This window comes from Oncorhynchus mykiss, chromosome 1 (assembly GCF_057628025.1).
Source record: "Oncorhynchus mykiss isolate SJ-2025 chromosome 1, ASM5762802v1, whole genome shotgun sequence".
Lineage (NCBI taxonomy): Eukaryota > Metazoa > Chordata > Actinopteri > Salmoniformes > Salmonidae > Oncorhynchus > Oncorhynchus mykiss.
Genome location: NC_143022.1, coordinates 56248721 through 56270085, shown reverse-complemented (window position 1 = coordinate 56270085; position 21365 = coordinate 56248721). Strand labels below are relative to the sequence as shown.

Sequence of the window (21365 nt, the reverse complement as noted above, 5' to 3'; positions counted from 1 at the left end):
AGAGGTCATTGTGTGTGATGATTACATTAAAAACAACCTGAGGATTGATTATAAAAAAACTTTTGACATATTTCTGTGGACATTACGGATACTATTTGGAATTTGTCTGCGTTGTCGTGACCCCTCTTTCCTGTGGATTTATGAACATAACGCGCCAAACAAACTGAGGTATTTTGGATATAAAAATGATCTTTATGGAACAAAAGGAACATTTATTGTGTAACTGGGAGTCTCGTGAGTGAAAACATCCGAAGATCATCAAAGGTAAACTATTAATTTGATTGCTTTTCTGATTTTCGTGACCAAGCTACTTGATGCTAAGTGTACATAATGTTTTGTCGAGCGATCGATAAACTTACACAAACGTTTGGATTGCTTTCGCTGTAAAGCATATTTTCAAAATCTGACACGACAGGTGGATTAACAAAAGGCTAAGCTGTGTTTTGCTATATTGCACTTGTGATTTCATGAATATAAATATTTTTAGTAATATTATTTGAATGTGGCGCTATGCAATTCAGCGGTTGTTGATGACAATTATCCCGTTAACAGGATGGCAGCCATAAGAAGTTTAAAATATATAGTCGATAATATATCAACCGCAACTGTCTTTTTCAGTCGGAGAGGGAAAGGCAATGGCTGCCCAAACTGTTACGCATACAAAACGCTGCTGGCACCCGGCCATACAATGAAGCGATGTTATCTTTCTCGCTCATTTTTCAAAATAAAAGTCTTAAACTATGTCTAAAGACTGTTGACACCTTGAGGAAGCGATAGGAAAAGGAATCTGGTTGATATCCCTTTAAATGGAGCAAAGGCAGGCTATGGAACATGGAGTTTTCAAAATAGAAGCCACTTCCTGGTTTGATTTTCCTCAGGGTTTCGCCTGCAATATCAGTTCTGTTATACTCACAGACAATATTTTCACAGTTTTGGAAACTTTAGTGTTTTCTATCCAATACTAATAATAATATGCATATATTAGCAACTGAGACTGAGGAGCAAGCCGTTTAGTTTGGGCAACTTATTCATCCAAGCTACTCAATACTGCCCCCCAGCCATAAGAAGTTAAGTAATTTCTCCTCATTAGAGAGATCTGATTATGACGACATCGTCGGTGCCAATGAATAATGATGTCGTGCTGTCTGTCTGTTCTCCAGGTTGTACCGGAGTGACGGAGAGAGCCCGGCCGAAGCGAGCACCGAGCCCATATTCACAGTCAACAGCGGTGGTGGAACCAGCAGGACCCGCGGTACAGATCGACCAGGGTGAGGAGTCTAGGACCAAAGAGATGTTGTCACCTCTTTCTCTTACATGTCCTCTCTGGTCTGCTCACTGTGTTCACTGAACTATGTCAAATTACAGAAACTTTCCCAAAATTCTTAGGTTTTCCAGAAATCCTTCAACTTAAAAAAATGGGGGATTTTGGGGAAGTTTCTGAAATGTGCAACTCTATACTGTGTAATGAGTATCCATCCATCACGTCATATGTTTGCCCACTCCAAGGGCCCCCAGTCGCTCCAGCTGGAGACTTGACAGAGACATGGGTCTGATGAACGCCATTGGCCTCCAGCCCCGACACCCCGCCCCCTCGGTGACCTCACAGGGCACTCAGACGCCCATCGTGCAGCTGCAGAACGCCGAGACGCAGACAGAGATGGACCTCTCCGGGCCCAGCACCTCCCACGCTGCTGCTTATGGTAGGAGGAGACTTTCATTGTTTCCCTCTGTGAAAACAAAACACTGAGATCCAATCAGACCCATGCTCAATGACACATTGCCTTTTAATTAATATTCAGCAGTACAAGTATTATTTAGTATTTTACACAGCTGTTAACCTTCAACACATTTCTGTCCCATCTAATTTACTGTGCAGTTTAGTGTTGCAATTTAGTTTTGTTGAAGAAATGTTAGTGTATTAATGATTTCTCTCTCACTACTAATCTCAGTAGAAGCCCGTCAAGAGGTCCCGTCCACAAGCCGTGAGACCCAGGGAGGTCTGGAGCAGCCACAAACCAGCCAGGCCGAGGCCAGTGCCATGGGGGACTCTTCAACAGAAGCCGGCACCTCCACAGCCAACACTGGTAATCCTCCCAGTCCCACCTACTACTCTCCCTTTCAGAATGCCTAAAGACCCCTCTTATTGTACGTTCTTACATGGTTTTAAAGCAGTCTTTCCCCTAGTTATATCTTCAGACAGGGTGGCATCAAAAGTCAATTGAAGGGTAGGAGAAACGCTTTTACAGCAGGGAAAAGTCATCACCCCCCTTGAAATTCTGTTACATTTACAAAGTGGGATTAAAATGTATTTGTCATTTTTTGTCAACAGTCTACACAAACTGTTCTGTAATGTCAAAGTGGAAGAAAAGTGTTTTTATTTTATTTTATTTTTTAAGATTTACAGTGCATTCTGAAAGTATTCAGACCCTTTGACTTTTCCACATATTTCCCACACCCCATAATGACAAAGCAAAAACTGATTTTTTTAAAGACATTTTTGCATATGTATTATGAATAAAAACAAGGACATTCACAGACTTGTGCCGAAGCCACTCCTACATTGTCTTAGCTGTGTGCTTAGGGTCGTTATCCTGTTGGAAGGTGAACCTTTGCCCCAGTCTGAGGGCCTGAGCGCTCTGGAGCAGGTTTTAATCTAGGATCTCTCTGTACTTTGCACCGTTCATCTTCCCCTCGATCCTGACTAGTCTCCCAGTCCCTGCCACTGAAAAAATCCCCACAGCATGATGCTGCCACCACCTTGCTTCACCGTAGGGATAGTGCCAGGTTTCCCTCCAGACGTGACGTTTGGTTTCATTAGACCAGAGAATCTTGTTTCTCATGGTCTGTCCTTTAGGTGCTTTTTGGCAAAATCCAAGTGGGCTGTCATGTACCTTTTACTGATTAGTGGCTTCTACCATAAAGGCCTGATATTTGGAATGCTGCAGAGATGATTGTCCTTCTGGAAGGTTCTCCCATCTCCACAGAGGAACTCTGGAGCTCTGTCAGAGTAACCATCGGGTTCTTGGTCAAATGGGCGTCCTAGGGAAAAACGGAGAACACTCTTATGTTTGTGAGAGTCTCAACTTTCCATAGAGGAAAGTCAGTTCGGATGCTACAGGCGTTTTCGTGAGTAGACCGAATTGAGGGATGTCTCATGGTCTGACAAACAACTCTAGCTCTGCCACCTTTCATAGCAGATGCGGAGGGCGATATTGGCGGATGCGGTGGATTGAGATGCAACCCATGCAAAAAAACATCTCTCTCTTAAACAGACTGATTTTGATGGGGATTTTTTAAATGTTAATTAGATTTACGTGGGGGCGCGACCATTGTAGTCCAAGGGTTCAAGCAGATTTAAGTTAAAACTGTAACTTGGCAACTCAGAAACATTCACTGTCTTCTTGGTAAGCAACTCCGGTGTATATTTGGTTGTTGTCCTGCTGAAAGGTGAATTCCTCTCCCAGAGTCTGGTGTAAAGCAGACTGAAGGTTTTTCTGTGGGATTTTGCCTGTGCTTAGCTCCGTCAGTTTATTTTAATCCTGAAAAACTTTTCAGGCGTACCCATACCATGATGCAGCCACCACCATAGTTGAAAATAAGGATGCAGTTACTCAGTGATGTGTTGTCTTCGATTTTCCACAAACATAAGGCTTTGCATTTAGGTCAAAAAGTGTATTCCTTTGCTGTGTTTTTTTGCAGTATTACTTTAGAATCAGTGATACATTTGAAGTAATATGTGATAATTTTGGTATAAAACATAAGTTAGATTATGTCATGTGTGATAATGCTGCAAGTAAGAAAAAGCCCTTCACAGTTTGTTTCCCTAAAGCAAGCAATGATCATGATGATTTGGATAACCCCAGCCTATGGGAAGAATGTGGTGAAGAGTACAATGCCGATGTTGAAGCTATCCAAACCAACTGCAGGAAACTATGGACTATGGACTAAAGGAAACAAAAATGATACACAGTATGATGGCTAAGGTAACTAAACTTTGCAGCTTACTACATACTACAGTGCCTTGCGAAAGTATTCGGCCCCCTTGAACTTTGCGACCTTTTGCCACATTTCAGGCTTCAAACATAAAGATATAAAACTGTATTTTTTTGTGAAGAATCAACAACAAGTGGGACACAATCATGAAGTGGAACGACATTTATTGGATATTTAAAACTTTTTTAACAAATCAAAAACTGAAAAATTGGGCGTGCAAAATTATTCAGCCCCTTTACTTTCAGTGCAGCAAACTCTCTCCAGAAGTTCAGTGAGGATCTCTGAATGATCCAATGTTGACCTAAATGACTAATGATGATAAATACAATCCACCTGTGTGTAATCAAGTCTCCGTATAAATGCACCTGCACTGTGATAGTCTCAAAGGTCCGTTAAAAGCGCAGAGAGCATCATGAAGAACAAGGAACACACCAGGCAGGTCCGAGATACTGTTGTGAAGAAGTTTAAAGCCGGATTTGGATACAAAAAGATTTCCCAAGCTTTAAACATCCCAAGGAGCACTGTGCAAGCGATAATATTGAAATGGAAGGAGTATCAGACCACTGCAAATCTACCAAGACCTGGCCGTCCCTCTAAACTTTCAGCTCATACAAGGAGAAGACTGATCAGAGATCTAGCCAAGAGGCCCATGATCACTCTGGATGAACTGCAGAGATCTACAGCTGATGTGGGAGACTCTGTCCATAGGACAACAATCAGTCATATATTGCACAAATCTGGCCTTTATGGAAGAGTGGCAAGAAGAAAGCCATTTCTTAAAGATATCCATAAAAAGTGTCGTTTAAAGTTTGCCACAAGCCACCTGGGAGACACACCAAACATGTGGAAGAAGGTGCTCTGGTCAGATGAAACCAAAATTGAACTTTTTGGCAACAATGCAAAACGTTATGTTTGGCGTAAAAGCAACACAGCTGAACACACCATCCCCACTGTCAAACATGGTGGTGGCAGCATCATGGTTTGGGCCTGCTTTTCTTCAGCAGGGACAGGGTAGATGGTTAAAATTGATGGGAAGATGGATGGAGCCAAATACAGGACCATTCTGGAAGAAAACCTGAAGGAGTCTGCAAAAGACCTGAGACTGGGACGGAGATTTGTCTTCCAACAAGACAATGATCCAAAACATAAAGCAAAATCTACAATGGAATGGTTCAAAAATAAACATATCCAGGTGTTAGAATGGCCAAGTCAAAGTCCAGACCTGAATCAAATCGAGAATCTGTGGAAAGAACTGAAAACTGCTGTTCACAAATGCTCTCCATCCAACCTCACTGAGCTCGAGCTGTTTTGCAAGGAGGAATGGGAAAACAATTCAGTCTCTTGATGTGCAAAACTGATAGAGACATACCCCAAGCGATTTACAGCTGTAATCGCAGCAAAAGGTGGCGCTACAAAGTATTAACTTAAGGGGGCTGAATAATTTTGCACGCCCAATTTTTCAGTTTTTGATTTGTTAAAAAAGTTTGAAATATCCAATAAATGTCGTTCCACTTCATGATTGTGTCCCACTTGTTGTTGATTCTTCACAAAAAAATACAGTTTTATATCTTTATGTTTGAAGCCTGAAATGTGGCAAAAGGTCTAAAAGTTCAAGGGGGCCGAATACTTTCGCAAGGCACTGTACCTGTGGTCTGAAAGAAGCATTTGAAGCTGAGTTCGGAGTCAATAGTAGTGTCCCTGCTGCTGTGTCTACCAGATGGAATTCTATCCTCCAGCTTGTTAAAGTAGTCACCAATCTGAATCAACAAAGCCTCAATACTTTACTTGAGGCCCAAGGAGCTCTGCTTATCACCAAGGGAATGGAGCCAGCTATTGGACCCTTTTGTCCAGGCCACTGACTTTACTCAGGGCGGCCCTTCCTTGTGTATTGTCACTCAACTATCATCTGCAGAGTACACTGAGCACAAGTCATCACCTAGTCAGTCTAGTAAAAGCATTGCAGCAGTCACTCAAACGCCGATTCCAGAGGGTGTTTGTGAATGTCAGAATGGAGCACTTGGATGAACAGGCAACAAAACCTCAATTTGGTGACAATATTTACATAATGACTGCACAGCTGGACCCATCTTTCTGCCTGTTCTGACTTGATCATGATGTCCTCATACCACATGAAAATAAAGCTGAATTGAAGGAGAGTCTGATTGGTAGGTACAATGTCACCATGTCACTTGCATTCAAATAGTAATGTTTTTTTTTTTCATGTATAATATATACTGTTATTTTATTGATAATATACATCATTTAATTCCTTTTTTTCTGACCTTGTTTTGGCTGAGGCACGGAAAGTCACCGTTACGGAGAGAAGTAGTGAAGAAAAAGAAGAACAACCACCTGCCAAAACCTCCAGACTGTTCTCTGGCTACCGCAACAAGATCAGCAAGAAGAAAGGAAACATACAATCATCTGTCAGAGCAGAGATTATTCGCTACATTCAAATATATTCTGTTGAAAATTAAGTTGATTGCTTGCATTTTTGGAGAATCCATGCAAAAGTCTTTCTAAGGCTCAAGCAGGTAGCAATGACAGCGTTGGCTCTGTCTGCAACAGAAATGTTCTCTGTCTTAGGGCACAGGATGTCATTTGCTACTTATTACAGGAAATTGTATTTCTGTTAAGTGTCCAGGTCAGTAAGTATATTTTAGGGATAAAGGTAATTATGTTTAATATATAGGACACTTTAGTAGTGTAGTTGTTGAGCAGTTGTCAGTCATTTTGGTTTACATTAATATTTGTTATTTATCTTCCCTCACCGACAGATTTTCTGTTTGTGTGACACAATGAAGTGAAATATAGACAATGTCTGCCACAAAATACCATGCACTTTAAAATGTTATGTTTGATTGTTTTCATATCCAGTACAATTACTTTTATTAATGTAAACTGTCTACATTTTAAAAGGAAATGTATTTTGATTTAAATAGTGCCTGATGTGATTTCTTTTATACAAGTATGGACTAATGACCAAGGGAGACCTAACCTACAGCAGGTAGAAAGCCATTGCCAAAAGGGACTTGAGACTTGACTTATACTTGGCTGTATATACTGTATATGGTCATTATGACAGCAAATGGTAAAATGTTCTGGAAGGGGTGGTTCAACTGTCGGTTTTGCAGAGGAGGGAATCAGTGAAAGGTATATTCTCCGTTATATGGGTAGAAGGCTGGACTGGGTCTCGTTTTGCTAAAAGGACCAGTTGTTAACTTCCTCCCCGGGGCCAATTAAGATGTCATTACATTGTGTGGCAAAGTCACCAATACAAAAATCAATCAGCAGCTTGAAAGAGTTCATTATCATCGCTCATATGATAATGAACTCCTCCCTCCTCTATCCAGGCGAGGCCCCAGAGTATGCCCCGGGAGAGGACGCCCTGGCGCGCATCCGCCGGCTTATCGCAGAGGGCGGCATGACGGCGGTGGTCCAGCGGGAGCAGAGCACCACCATGGCCTCCATGGGCGGCTTCGGCAACAACATTATCGTCAGCCATCGCATCCACCGCGGCTCCCAGACACGGACCGGCGCCGCAGCCTGTCGGCCCAGCAACAGTGACCCCAACCTGCCTGTCCCCGGCCACTCTACAGCCTCCATTTCCACCTCCTCCGCCTGCCCCCTCACTATCACCCAGCCACAGCCTTCCCAGACCTTGCTTCTCAGCCTGGAGAACTTGTCCGCTCCCACAGAACCAGGCCCGGTGTGGGGGCTGCCCTTTGTCTCCCAACCACAACCCCCCAGCAATGCTTCAGGTGCGGGGGCCGGACTCTCAGTGGCCATGGACATCGACAACGTGTTTGAAGTAGCCAGCCGAATGGACAATTCTGAGCCAGGCCCCTCTTCCTCCCTGATCTTCTCCTCTTCCTCCTCCTCTCGCAGGTCCTACCCTCCCAGCAGTGGCACAAACGGCAACGATAACAACAGCAGCAGCAGAGCTAGTTACCCAGGTGACCCTTACAGCAGGTAGAGTGTGATTTGACCATTCTTGCTCAGGAGTGGGAGAGAATCCCCCAGAGCAGACAGTGGGTGACTGATGCTAGTGACGATGCTTTGGGCCATGAGAAGGTGTATCAGGAACCCTAATGGAACTCAGTGTGGCCCTGTCTAACAGGTGCGCTTCTCCTCAAAGCCTTATCTCACAATAAATGTTCTCAGACACTGCGGGGTCTCCAGCCCCGAACAGAAGGGACATGAGCCCCCCCCACCCCCCACCCCGTTCAGCTTCAGTGGCATTGTGACCCCCTCTGCATTGGTGTGCACTTACATTTGCACTTAAAATGGACCTTATCTGTATGATCATTCCATGTCAGAAAGGGCTTTTACTTGAATTGTGAGGTTTTTTTCAGTCCTTCTCTTCGCATAGGCGTGACTGATAGACAAGGTTACTCCATTCAAAGTGCCATGTAAGGGTAATTGTAAAGAACAACTAAAAAACAGAGTGTAGTGTTCTGGTGCCATGTGATTGAATTTGACATGAATTAGTGTGTTTGCTATATTTTGAATCCTCTTTTTTTTGGGACCATGTTATAGGACGTGTATTTGTAATGTGATGATAATGCATAGCAGGAAAATAATCCTATTGTTGTATGAATCATGATATGATGTGTGTGGCATGACTAAAGCCATGCCTTTCAAGAGAGAATCTGCAGCTGCCTGCTTTCATTATAGATTATGTCAGAGGGGTCCCCCCAAAAGGATCATGGTCATATTATGAGTCCCCAAGTGTACAGAGCATCTGATTTGATGGTACAAGTCTAAGCCCCTTATTGCTTCATGTTCAAACAGAATACAGTGGACAAAATGGTGGATGTGATGTTTCAATGTCTAGTCAATCATTTCTGACTGTATTGATACTGTAGTATTGTTCTACTGCATGTTTTCAATCATGCTGCATCGTTTCTGAAGAAAAAAGGGAACACCATCGGTACAAAAGTATTGTGAAATATGGACAAATCGGCATTGAGGGAGCTAAAGAGTTTTGGGGGGAACTAACTCGCACACCTGTTTGGGGAGCGTTAGTCAGCTCTCTAGACAGGCTTGTGTCACGCTAAGAGGCAGCACCATCATTCCTCTTCTGTTGCACTACAGTGACTGGGTTTAGTGCCAAGAGGCATGCAGTGAGGCCTGGGTCAGGATTTCTTTACCATCTGGTCCCTGGTCACCCATCCCACAAACCTCCACCATCCCCCCCTAAATATGTGATGTAGACCAAGACCAGAGCCTCCTGTCTCCTGCACTCACCACTGGTGCTCCAGGGACACTGTGAGAGCTGAGAAGTTACCACTAGGATTCAGTGAAACAAACCTGACTGTTGACTTGTTACGCCCAGTGACCCTTCCCACAAAGACTGAGGAGTAGCAGGCAGGGGGCTAGCTGGATTGGCTCAGCTGTATCTGTCTGTCAACAGGGGGAGGGTCTTCACTGAGCTTCTTTTCAGTTAAATCTCCAGCACAAACACACCCAGTGCTTAGGAAGCACTGAGGTGGAGCTGTTCCGTGTGTGTGTGTGTGTGTGTATGCTTGTCTCTGTGTATGCGTGTGCAGTTGTAAGTGTGTGTGGGGGTGGTGTATGTTTATTGGCTCTGCAAAATGTAGGCATTCTGCAGCGGAAAAACAGGAGAGCAAGTTTGCCTTTTGCCTATAACCGTATGTGGGTGGGCCAGAAGGCTTGTATATGTAGCATCTCTTAGTCAAAGTTACTTTGCCCTAATGGTGTGGTTTGTCACTTGGGGTACGTCGGGGTGAGAGAGCTTTTGATTATAATCTCAATCAGCCCCGTGCTGAACCAGGAAATTGATTTTTTTTTAAAACTTGAATTATCGATTACCATTTAGATCGAGTTTTGTACTGTAATGTCTTCAGGGGTGTGCCTGGCCTATTGTGACAGGCAGAGTGTCCTTAGCATATCATTTCACTAAAGCCCCCCTGACCACGTCGCGTGCTTACAGACAAGAAAAATAAATGCCCTGCACAGTATAACTTTTTTTTTTTAAACCCATAATGCTTAGCTATTTACATTCGCTTTGTAGGGTTATTATATTGTTAGACCTCTGAGTAGAGAGAGAAAGAGCGAATGGAGCAAGTGCCCCGATTGGTTGTTTTTTGAGCTGTGCAGCGAGTCCTGAGTGCGACTCCAAGCAAACTGTTTACTGCATGTATGAAAACTGCTACAACTGTCTTACTGATTAGAAGAAAGTCAAATTGCCTGGCAGGTAAAAAAGAAACAAACTATCTGAATGGTCCTCCTGGCTTTACTTGATTAATGAAGATTTTAAAAACCGTTTGTCGGCTGTTCATGTGTCTGCTTTGTGTGAAAGAGCGCTGTCTCCCATATGTCCCTCACCCTGAATGATACACATACTGTAGGTCCACAACTACACTTTTAACAATGCAAATCAATGGTATACAAAGTCTCACCTTATATTACAAAACTTCTATATCAAACTATCAAGTTTGTTCACTTTTTTGGCTTTGACTTTTCTGTGATGTAATTAAAAAGAGATTTGTTGACATAAAGATGAAAAATGTAACAAGTATGTTCTGTGAAGAGATGGCAATCTTATTGGTTCTTAATGGAAAGCTACAGCTACTGTAAATTGTATACATTTGCTATGACCTGCGGTATTGAACATCTTAAAGGCCCAAAGCAGCTGTTTTTATACTTGTTTCTGGGTAACAATTTTGTACCTTACTGTAATAGATTTCCATTAAAAAGGGCAAAAATAGCTTTATAGCAAAAAAAAGATTTCTCAAACAAGAATTTTGCAAGGACTGTCTGGGAATGGTGGGAGGGGACAACTGAAAACCTGATGTTATTGGCAGAGAGGTTTGAAACTTTTTTTGTAATTGGTATATTAAAGCTGCAATATGTAACATTTTGGGCGACCCAACTAAATTCACATAGAAATGTGAGTTATAGATCTGTCTTTCTCATTTAAAGCAAGTCTACGAAGTGGTATATCTGTTCTATGTGTTCTATTTTTATGCTTCTTGGGTTTCGGTACTTTCGGTTTTGTACACCAGCTTCAAACAGATGAAAATACAATTTCTGGTTATTGAAAATATATTTTACAGTGGTTTATATGGTACAATGATTCTCTACACTATGCATTGCTTGTTTTTTCACATATGGCACACTGATATGGCAAACTATTAGAATATTTGCAACCAGAAAATGGCACAGCGATTTCTGCATCTTGCACCATTAACCAATTTACTGCATGGCGATGTCAACATTGAAAGTCGAAACTCCCGCCCATGCAAACCTGCTCATTAGATGGTCCTGTCTAGATTGTGTTTTCAACCAGCAACTATCAAGAAATAACACTGATTAAAAAAATGTGTACCGTATATACTTTTCCGGTGTTAGTTTCACTGTATGATACAAAACACAGGAAAAAAATAATTTTGACGGCACTGGGTCTTAAAGTAACCAAATGTCATCTATACGGTTATTGTATGTGTTACCAGCAGTGAACAAATCCTATTCTTAAGGTGAAATATAATTGGTTTTCTACACATATGCAAATAACAGTGGTTTGACTTCTGTGGAATGGAAGAAATTAAAGTGTATTTAACATAGTGGTAGTATAAACTAATTGGATACATGACACTGCATTTAGACACTAATGCTTTGTCAAACAAATCATACTCCAGACTCCCAATATACATAGGTGTTTTTGAATGTTTAGTATAAGTTGGGAATACTGCTGATTCATCTTAACAAGTGGAGTTGTCCCTCTGTACTTACTTGTGTTTGGCATGTAATTTCTTTAATTAATATAGATCCAATAATGGATCCTTGTGGAACACCACGTTTGATCTCAAGAGGGGGGAGTTTATTCCTTTTAAAGTGACAGGTTGCGTTCTTCCTTTTCCTTTTAAGAATGCAGATAATGGTCCCCATGTACTTATTTGGTTTTATATTATGAATGTCATGTTTTACACTCCATATTCTTTGTTAAGGCACTTGTGGGGACACCTGTGGTATGCAGTATGTGTGAAACATACAGATACAAACACAGTTTTGCCCACTCATACAATATATTTTGCTTGACAGTGATCACAGCATTGTCCCAATCATGTTTAATGTCATCCTTGGTTTTTATGAATTTATATCTTTCACTACTTTGCCCCTTTAGGGCCACCACATTTCATAGTCTCTGAGCTGTTTGTGAGCCTTATTTTGTTGTGATATTTTTTAAACCATGTGAGGCAGAGTCTTTGGCAAAATGGTTTAGTTAATTTGAGGGAAAGCGGTAGAGGTTTTGGTCGGTGCCTGTACGGTTCACACTAGTTACTGCCACTACTTATTCTAAATCTACTAAAACTCTTGGCGCTAGTATGTAGCCAAACAGTCACTTGTTGATTATACTAATCAATTACAAATTATTGGTCTTGTTGCTTCCCTTGTTAGTGTACAATAGTCTCTGGTCTAGCCTCATGATATTCTTCCTATGTTTGGAAGGTTGATTTTATATAGATTTGAATGTAGTGAATTTTTGCCCAACACATTTCTGTTATAAATTACACCTGTGGTGCTTCAGTCAGCTACTTGTTCAACTGCTTTCACAGAAGACCTATGCTGCATATTATAACTAGGAACAAACTAGGGCTGTTTGAAAAAGAAGTATCAGGCATGACTTCAGTATGAAATTGTCGAGGGGGCTAATGTTTAGGGTGTGTTGCTGTGTCACAATACTTTAAAAACATACTTTCCTTATCCTCTTTCATGACCACTGACCAGTGAAAGGACTCAATAGGTTTTCACTATACTGCTGTGCTCTCATCTATCGAGTCCTCAGGTCAGTAGTGGTGAAGAAAAGGATACCAGGTAAGGTATTTACAGTATGCGTGTGACTTGGGATATAGTCTTGACTGCTATGTCTCTTCCCCCTAAACTGTTATCAACGGTCTCTCATGTTTTAGAGTGCTGATGTGATGAAGATTTTCTGTTCTTTTAAGCTAAATTAAGATTATAGTAAAAATCCAACAAGTTCTATATCATATATAGGAACACCAAAGATCCTATGTAATGTTGACGATGAAAAAAGGCAAATAAACAATAAGAAACTTCACAAAGGTGTTGTTATTAAGGGGTTGTGATACTTGGTTTGTACCATTTGACTGATCCATAGATTGAGGTTATTAGTAATTATACAATGGGTGGGGCTAATCCTGAATGCTGATTGGTTAAAACCGTATTTCAGCCTGTGTCTATTCCACAAGTTGCCACCGGCTAAATCTAACTGACTGTGCTATCCACTGTCTCATCAGCCCAGCCAACTTATAAACTTGATCTCCACTATAAAAAGCATCTAGACATTATCTAATTTATTTTAGACTAACGTTTAGTTTTCAACAGCGGAGATTTGTATAAACCTTGCTGTCTGTGTCTACGACATTTACAACATTGTTTCAATATTCTAATTCGATCTCCTGCTGTCCCATAGTAATGAACATGTCGGGACGAGACAGACAGGCAGGCAGCGTTTCTCAACCTGTCTAAATCATGAATCACCTGGCATCATTTTTATGGATATATACAAAAAAATATAAAATAACGAAATATTCTGCAAAGTGTTATAATGGGGGCAGTAGGTAGCCTAGTGGTTAGAATACTTATTTTCCACCATCATTTGCAAATAAATTCATTAAAAATCCTACAATGTGATTTTCTGGATTTTTCTTCTCATTTTGTCTGTCATAGTTGAAGTGTACCTATGATGAAAATTACAGGCCTCTCTCATCTTTTATGTGGGAGAACTTGCACAATTGGTGGCTGACTAAATGACTTTTTTGCCCCACTGTATGTACATATAGGTAGGGGTAAAGTGACTAGGCAACAGGATAGATAATACACAGTAGCAGCAGTGTATGTACAGTTGAAGTCGGAATTTTACATACACTTAGGTTGTAGTCATTAAAACTTGTTTTTCAACCACTCCACATAATTCTTGTTAACAAACTATAGTTTTGGTAAGTCGGTTAGGACATCTACTTTGTGCATGACATAAGTCATTTTTCCAACAATTGTTTACAGACAAATTACTTCACTTATAATTCACTGTATCACAATTCCAGTGGGTCAGAAGTTTACACACACAGTTGACTGTGCCTTTAAACAACTTGGAAAATTCCAGAAAATGTCATGGCTTTAGAAGCTTCTGATAGGCTAATTGACATCATGTGAGTCAATTGGAGGTGTACCTGTGGATGTATTTCAAGGCCTACCTTCAAACTCAGTGCATCTTTGCTTGACATCATGGGAAAATCAAAAGAAATCAGCCAAGACCTCAGAATGTTTTTTGTAGACCTCCACAAGTCAGGTTCATCCTTGGGAGCAACTTCTAAATGCCTGAAGGTACCACGTTCATCTGTTCAAACAATAGTACGCAAGTATTAACACCATGGGACCACGCAGCCGTCATACTGCTCAGGAAGGAGACGCATTCTGTCTCCTAGAGATGAACGTACTTTGGTGCGGAACGGCAAATCAATCCCAGAACAACAGCAAAGGACCTTGTGAAGATGCTGGAGGCAACCGGTACAAAAATATCTATATCCACAGTAATAACAGTCCTCTGTTCTGATGAAACAAAAATGGAACTGTTTGGCCTTTATGACCATCTTTATGTTCGGAGGAAAAAGGTGGAGGCTTGCAAGCCGAAGAACACCATCCCAACCATGAAGCAAGGGGGTGGCAGCATCATGTTGTGGGGTTGCGTTGCTGCAGGAGGGACTGGTGCGCTTCACAAAATAGATGGCATCATGAGGCAGGAAAATTATGTGGATATATTGAAGCAACATCTCAAGACATCAGTCAGGAAGTGAAAGAGCTTGGTCGCAAATGGGTCTTCCAAATGGACAATGACCCCAAGCATACTTCCAAAGTTGTGGCAAAATGGCTTAAGGACAACAAAGTCAAGGTATTGGAGTGGCCATCACAAAGCCCTGACCTCAATCCCATAGAAAATGTATGGGCAGAACTGAAAAAGTGTGTGCGAGCAAGGAGGCATACAAACTTGACTCAGTTACACCAGCTCTGTCAAGAGGAATTGGCCAAAATTCACCCAACTTATTGTGGGAAGCTTGTGGAAGGCTACCTGAAACGTTTGACCCAAGTTAAACAATGTAAAGGCAATGCTACCAAATACGAATTGAGTGTATGTAAACTGCTGACCAACTGGGAATGTGATGAAAGAAATACAAGCTGAAATAATTCCTTCTCTTTACTATTATTCTGACATTTCCCATTCTTAAAATAAAGTGGTGATCCTAACTGACCTAAGACAGTGGATTTTTACTAGGATTAAATGTCAGGAATTGTGAAAAACTGAGTTTAAATGTATTTGGCTAAGGTGTATGCAAACTTCCGACTTCAACTGTAAGTGTGGAAGTGTGTGTGCCTGTGGGTATGTGTTACGTGTGAGTGTATGTGTTGCAGTGTCAGTGTAAGTAATAAGTATGTGTAAGTGTGTGGGTGCATAGAGTCAAATAGAGTTAGTGCTGAAAAGGGTCAATGTAAGAAGAATTATAGTAGAAGGCTTGTGTCCAAAAGTATTTTATGTGTCACGTGGTTATGCCCATTTATGTACATCCTGTCCGGATGTTGTCACGCTATTGCGTGAGGGGTTATGTAACCTGATAGTGCAGCTGTTTTGGGTTAAGCATGTGTTTGCAATAAAGCTGCCCTGGTGATTGGTGTGTAGGGACCTTGTTGAACTGTGGAATGTGTTTGATCATTTGAAAGAGTTGTGAAATTTTCGTAGTGAACTTATGGATCTGCTGTTTGGGAGGCGTGTATATGAAACAGTCATTTCCGGGGTAGGTATACCTCAGTATAAATAAAAGCTGTGAACACTATGAGCGACAAGAAACCTCAAGAGAGATAAACCACAGAAGACTCTAAAGAAGAAAGAAGTAAAACATGGATTTGTTAAGTACTGACACGCCCGTGACGACCTTAACATCGGAAGTAGGACCACGGTTAAAACATAGAGAAAGGGATGAGCATAAAGCCGTAATATACGATGCGCCAAATTTATAAATTTGTATAGAACCCAAATACCTCCTGTAACTGTGCTAAAGGACCAAGTGTTGATGTCCAATGGACAACTATGGGGGTATATTTTTGATTACTCTGATTGTAGAAGGAAAATCTCTACCGTAGCCGAAGGAGAAGAATATACAGACCAGACCTTAGGAGTGGACTACAGGCTTGAAGATAGGCATGTGTTTCGCAAGGTGGTGTGTCCTTAACTGAGAGTTATCTCAAAGGGGTATAGCTTGTTCACGGGCTATGAGACCCGTTGGGAAGGTGCCCCTGACTCCTCAGGAAGAATATTTCATAGGGTGAAAATACAAAGAAAGAATGGACTTCCATGTGGGTGCGTGGAGTTCTATATCAGCAACGAGAAAATCTGCAATGGTAACATCCGTGATGGTGGGCTGGCTGGGGATTTTAGGTTTTGTATGCTTATTCCTTTTAAAAATGTTGGCATATAATGGAATTGAAAATGTTTGAGTTAGTGGATGCTCTCTTTGTACAGAGCCAACGCCGGCAGAATATTGTTAAAATAAGGAAGTGCATTATGCATATGAATCCTAAGGATGTTGATTCAAAGGAACCCCCAGAAGGGTCATCCCCTGAAAAAAACATATATGTGGATGTTACGTTAACCACGCCCCTATCCCCAAGGAATGGTTCAACAATAAAAGGGGTGACCATAACTCTTATGGTTCTTCATTTCAGGATATACCATGGATATTCACATATCAGGACTCCGATACGTCATGGGGACCAGAGTCCCTAAGGCCTCACAGCCCTCCTTTCTACTCCCCCCAGGCATGCCCCCCAACACCCCCTACATGTACACAGCCTGAGGATGTGTTTGATGGGGTGGTCAGTACTATTTCTGTGGACACCATCAAGGCCTCTGTAGCCTCACTTTTAGATGTGGTGATTGGAGAGTATATAAGAGAGAAATGCCCCGGTTGTGAGATCAGTCACTCCAGCCAACGACATCCGTGTTTATATGACCCGCCCCGGTACTACTTCTTCAACCACTTTGAGGAGCTGGTGAAAAGACTGTGGTCCTGCCGCTTTATACCATCAATGGTCAGAACCCTGGAGTCTATGGGTCTTGTGCCATCTATTCCCAGGTTTTATGGTGTAACAGAGGCTTTCCTACATGAACTGAAGGAGGCAATCTTCATCCATCCACTCAAAGAAATCAGGCAAGCATTGGTGGACGACAACAAATACCAGGAAGCTTTGGTGGCTGATGTGGTGACTTTCTGGCTCAATAAACCCCAAGAAAACAAGTAACATTATTTAATGTTTTAAGTTAGATATAAAGCAATGGGTAACTATCCGCATACTATGTTAGAGAGAATAAATACATGTTTTCTTTTGAGAAAATGTACAACTCTTATTCAACAAATTTTTGAAAATAAAGTGGACAACGCTATCGCTCTACACATGCAACAATACAGGGGTTAATGCAGTGTGTGTTAAAAATGGAACAAATCATGAGTCATGTAAGACATACGGGGAGACTCTACAATGGTCACAACTGGTATCCCGTCTTGTGGATGATTTTGGAGAACTAGCAACATCCTTGTTTAAGATTTTAGTTCATTTGTTTTAACCATCATTTAATTGTAACATGTATCATATTTTTTGTTTATATACTTATATAATGGATGTATGTGTTTTAAAAATTCAGAGATATAAGCCTGTAAATGTAAACCAAGTATACCATGTATTGCATGCATGGGTCAGTGCTTCTACACCTGCATTGCTTGCTGTACAGCACTTTGAGATATCAGCTGATGTACGAAGGGCTATATGAATACATTTGATTTGATTTGATAAAACGGTTATTAATATCTTGCTACGTATCCTGAATTGTCTGGATACTGTGGCGTACAGCAGGTCAGTCACCAGGGGGAGACTCGTCGAGGCCTGGTGACAGACGGAGTATACAACAGATGGCTCCATCTGCTGGACATGCCAGGTCTCGACGGGATCTCTGGCCAGGGTTAATTGGGGCTGATTGGGAGTTGGTGAGTAATCATGGGCTGATTGTTGGGGACGGTACCAGAGGTAACAGGAGGGAGTTCAGTTTTGATCCCCACAGGATACAGCAAGACCCGGAGCCCAGAAGACGGTATACCGGAGAGGGTCTCTTGGGGGAGACCTATTCTTTTCTTTTGGACTATTATTTGAAGAAACACCTTTGAAACTGAGCTAATCCAACTCTGTCTGATCCAACCCCCTGGTCTGCCACAATACGTAATACTTAAAAAGGTATGCAAAATGAAACGTTCTCGTTATTTGAAATGGGCTCATTAATGTTACTGTACAGCAGAGAGGCAAGAAGGATGGCTCAGCAGATGATGAAAAACATTTATTATACCCCCTCTAACCCAGGGTCTTTTGGGGTGAAGGAGAGGTTCCAGAGAGCTATAGCTGAAGAAACAGGTAGCAGGTTAAGCGATTCTCAAGTGAATGATTGGATAGCAGAGCAGGATGCTTACACTCTGCATAACCCCGTGCGAAAGCAATTTCCTCAATTTTTTTTCTACTTGTTTCAGGCGGATCTATGTGACATGCAGGCCCTTGTAGATAAAAAATGATGGAAATCGATACATGCTAACGGTTATAGACATTTTCTCTAAAATAGCATTTGTAAGGGTCTTAAAAAATAAGAGTGGGGCAGAGGTGACCCGGGCCTTTGACTCTATCTTGGAGGAAGGAGGAGCACACAAGAAAGTGCAGACTGACGGCGCTAAATAATTTTTTAGTAATACTTTTCAGAAACTCATGAATAAGCACAATATCATACATTTTGCTACAGTTTCGGATTTGAAAGCTTCAGTGGTTGAACGCTTTAACAGAACTTTGAAGGAAGGATGTGGAAATACTTTACAGCACACAACACCCATAGATATAACTACAGCTACCATAAGTGTATAGTATGTATGAAACCCTCCAAGGTCTCTTCTGAAAACTCTTTTCAAGTCTAAAAATATGTATGGTTTCCCCCTTCGGCGCAAGAAAAAAATAGATTTCAAATTCATAGTGGGTGACTTGGTAGGTATATATCCAAGTTGAGGGGTGTTTTCGACAAAAAATATGAGCAAGGTTACAGCGATGAGCTGTTCACAGTTACCATGTATACCCCCTGTATACAAGTTAAAAGATTGTGATGGGGAGCTTGTAGAGGGTTCCTTTTATGAGAAGGAACTCCAGAAGGTACAGTTGGGTAAAGACAAAGTCTTTCACGTGGAGGAGATTCTGGATCAAAAGAGAGAACAGGGTAAAAAATGGCTGTTGGTCCATTGGAAAAACTGTCCACAAAAGTTTAACAGTTGGATATTAAAGGAAGAGTTGGTGAAGGCAGTGGGGGTTAACTTAAACCCTCAGGCATGATAAAAACACCTCCATTCGAGTGTACACGGGAGTACATCATGGAGCACAGTGGATTTTACCTGGCTCTCCCCAGTAAATGCGTCTGCAGATATATATAGGAATAACAAAAGTTTGAATTATACAACCAATTTTCCAAAGCCAATAGAGTTATCAGTGGCCTGGGAAGTTGAGATTTGTCTACCTCCTTTATCATCTTCTAATGTCACAGCTAGCCAATGTTCATCAGGCATTGTCATCTATACTATTCTACGGTATCTAAGTCCGTTGCGCTCTGACATCGCTTGTCCATGTGTATATAGTCTTAATTGGGTATATGTGGGGTAGGATGGGTATTGACAATAAACATGGCCGGTCGATCCTTCCATTTCTCAATAGGTAGTTCATCACAAACCCATACTCCACAAAAATAAAATATCTAACAAATTACCCCACATATACCCAATTAAGACTATATACACATGGACGAGCGATGTCAGAGCGCAACGAACTAAGATACCGTAGAATAGTATAGAATACAGAATATACATACAGTGCCTTGCGAAAGTATTCGGCCCCCTTGAACTTTGCGACCTTTTGCCACATTTCAGGCTTCAAACATAAAGATATAAAACTGTATTTTTTTGTGAAGAATCAGCAACAAGTGGGACACAATCATGAAGTGGAACGACATTTATTGGATATTTCAAACTTTTTTAACAAATCAAAAACTGAAAAATTGGGCGTGCAAAATTATTCAGCCCCCTTAAGTTAATACTTTGTAGCGCCACCTTTTGCTGCGATTACAGCTGTAAGTCGCTTGGGGTATGTCTCTATCAGTTTTGCACATCGAGAGACTGACATTTTTTCCCATTCCTCCTTGCAAAACAGCTCGAGCTCAGTGAGGTTGGATGGAGAGCATTTGTGAACAGCAGTTTTCAGTTCTTTCCACAGATTCTCGATTGGATTCAGGTCTGGACTTTGACTTGGCCATTCTAACACCTGGATATGTTTATTTTTGAACCATTCCATTGTAGATTTTGCTTTATGTTTTGGATCATTGTCTTGTTGGAAGACAAATCTCCGTCCCAGTCTCTGGTCTTTTGCAGACTCCATCAGGTTTTCTTCCAGAATGGTCCTGTATTTGGCTCCATCCATCCCCCCCATCAATTTTAACCATCTTCCCTGTCCCTGCTGAAGAAAAGCAGGCCCAAACCATGATGCTGCCACCACCATGTTTGACAGTGGGGATGGTGTGTTCAGCTGTGTTGCTTTTACGCCAAACATAACGTTTTGCATTGTTGCCAAAAAGTTCAATTTTGGTTTCATCTGACCAGAGCACCTTCTTCCACATGTTTGGTGTGTCTCCCAGGTGGCTTGTGGCAAACTTTAAACAACACTTTTTATGGATATCTTTAAGAAATGGCTTTCTTCTTGCCACTCTTCCATAAAGGCCAGATTTATGCAATATACGACTTATTGTTGTCCTATGGACAGAGTCTCCCACCTCAGCTGTAGATCTCTGCAGTTCATCCAGAGTGATCATGGGCCTCTTGGCTGCATCTCTGATCAGTCTTCTCCTTGTATGAGCTGAAAGTTTAGAGGGACGTCCAGGTCTTGGTAGATTTGCAGTGGTCTGATACTCCTTCCATTTCAATATTATCGCTTGCACAGTGCTCCTTGGGATGTTTAAAGCTTGGGAAATCTTTTTGTATCCAAATCCGGCTTTAAACTTCTTCACAACAGTATCTCGGACCTGCCTGGTGTGTTCCTTCATGATGCTCTCTGCGCTTTTAACGGACCTCTGAGACTATCACAGTGCAGGTGCATTTATACGGAGACTTGATTACACACAGGTTGATTGTATTTATCATCATTAGTCATTTAGGTCAACATTGGATCATTCAGAGATCCTCACTGAACTTCTGGAGAGAGTTTGCTGCACTGAA

The 21365-nt window shown here is 41.5% G+C and overlaps 1 protein-coding gene across 4 annotated transcripts in view; it reads left to right on the top strand.

Moving 5' to 3' along the window:
* LOC110525355 (activating molecule in BECN1-regulated autophagy protein 1B) overlaps nt 1-13082 on the top strand; it is a 46050-nt gene extending 32968 nt beyond the window's left edge. For 2 of the 4 annotated variants that reach the window (XM_090234835.1, XM_021605403.3), the window contains exons 15-18: nt 1161-1268; nt 1507-1700; nt 1953-2084; nt 7347-13082. In XM_090234835.1, the coding sequence (XP_090090961.1) occupies nt 1161-1268; nt 1507-1700; nt 1953-2084; nt 7347-7969 (1057 nt within the window). In that variant the 3' untranslated portion in view covers nt 7970-13082. Of the gene's footprint in view, nt 1-1160; nt 1269-1506; nt 1701-1949; nt 2085-7346 lie in introns of all 4 variants that reach the window. The other 2 variants (XM_021605410.3, XM_021605396.3) reach the window with 1 other exon arrangement.
* Nucleotides 13083-21365: the final 8283 nt, after the last annotated feature.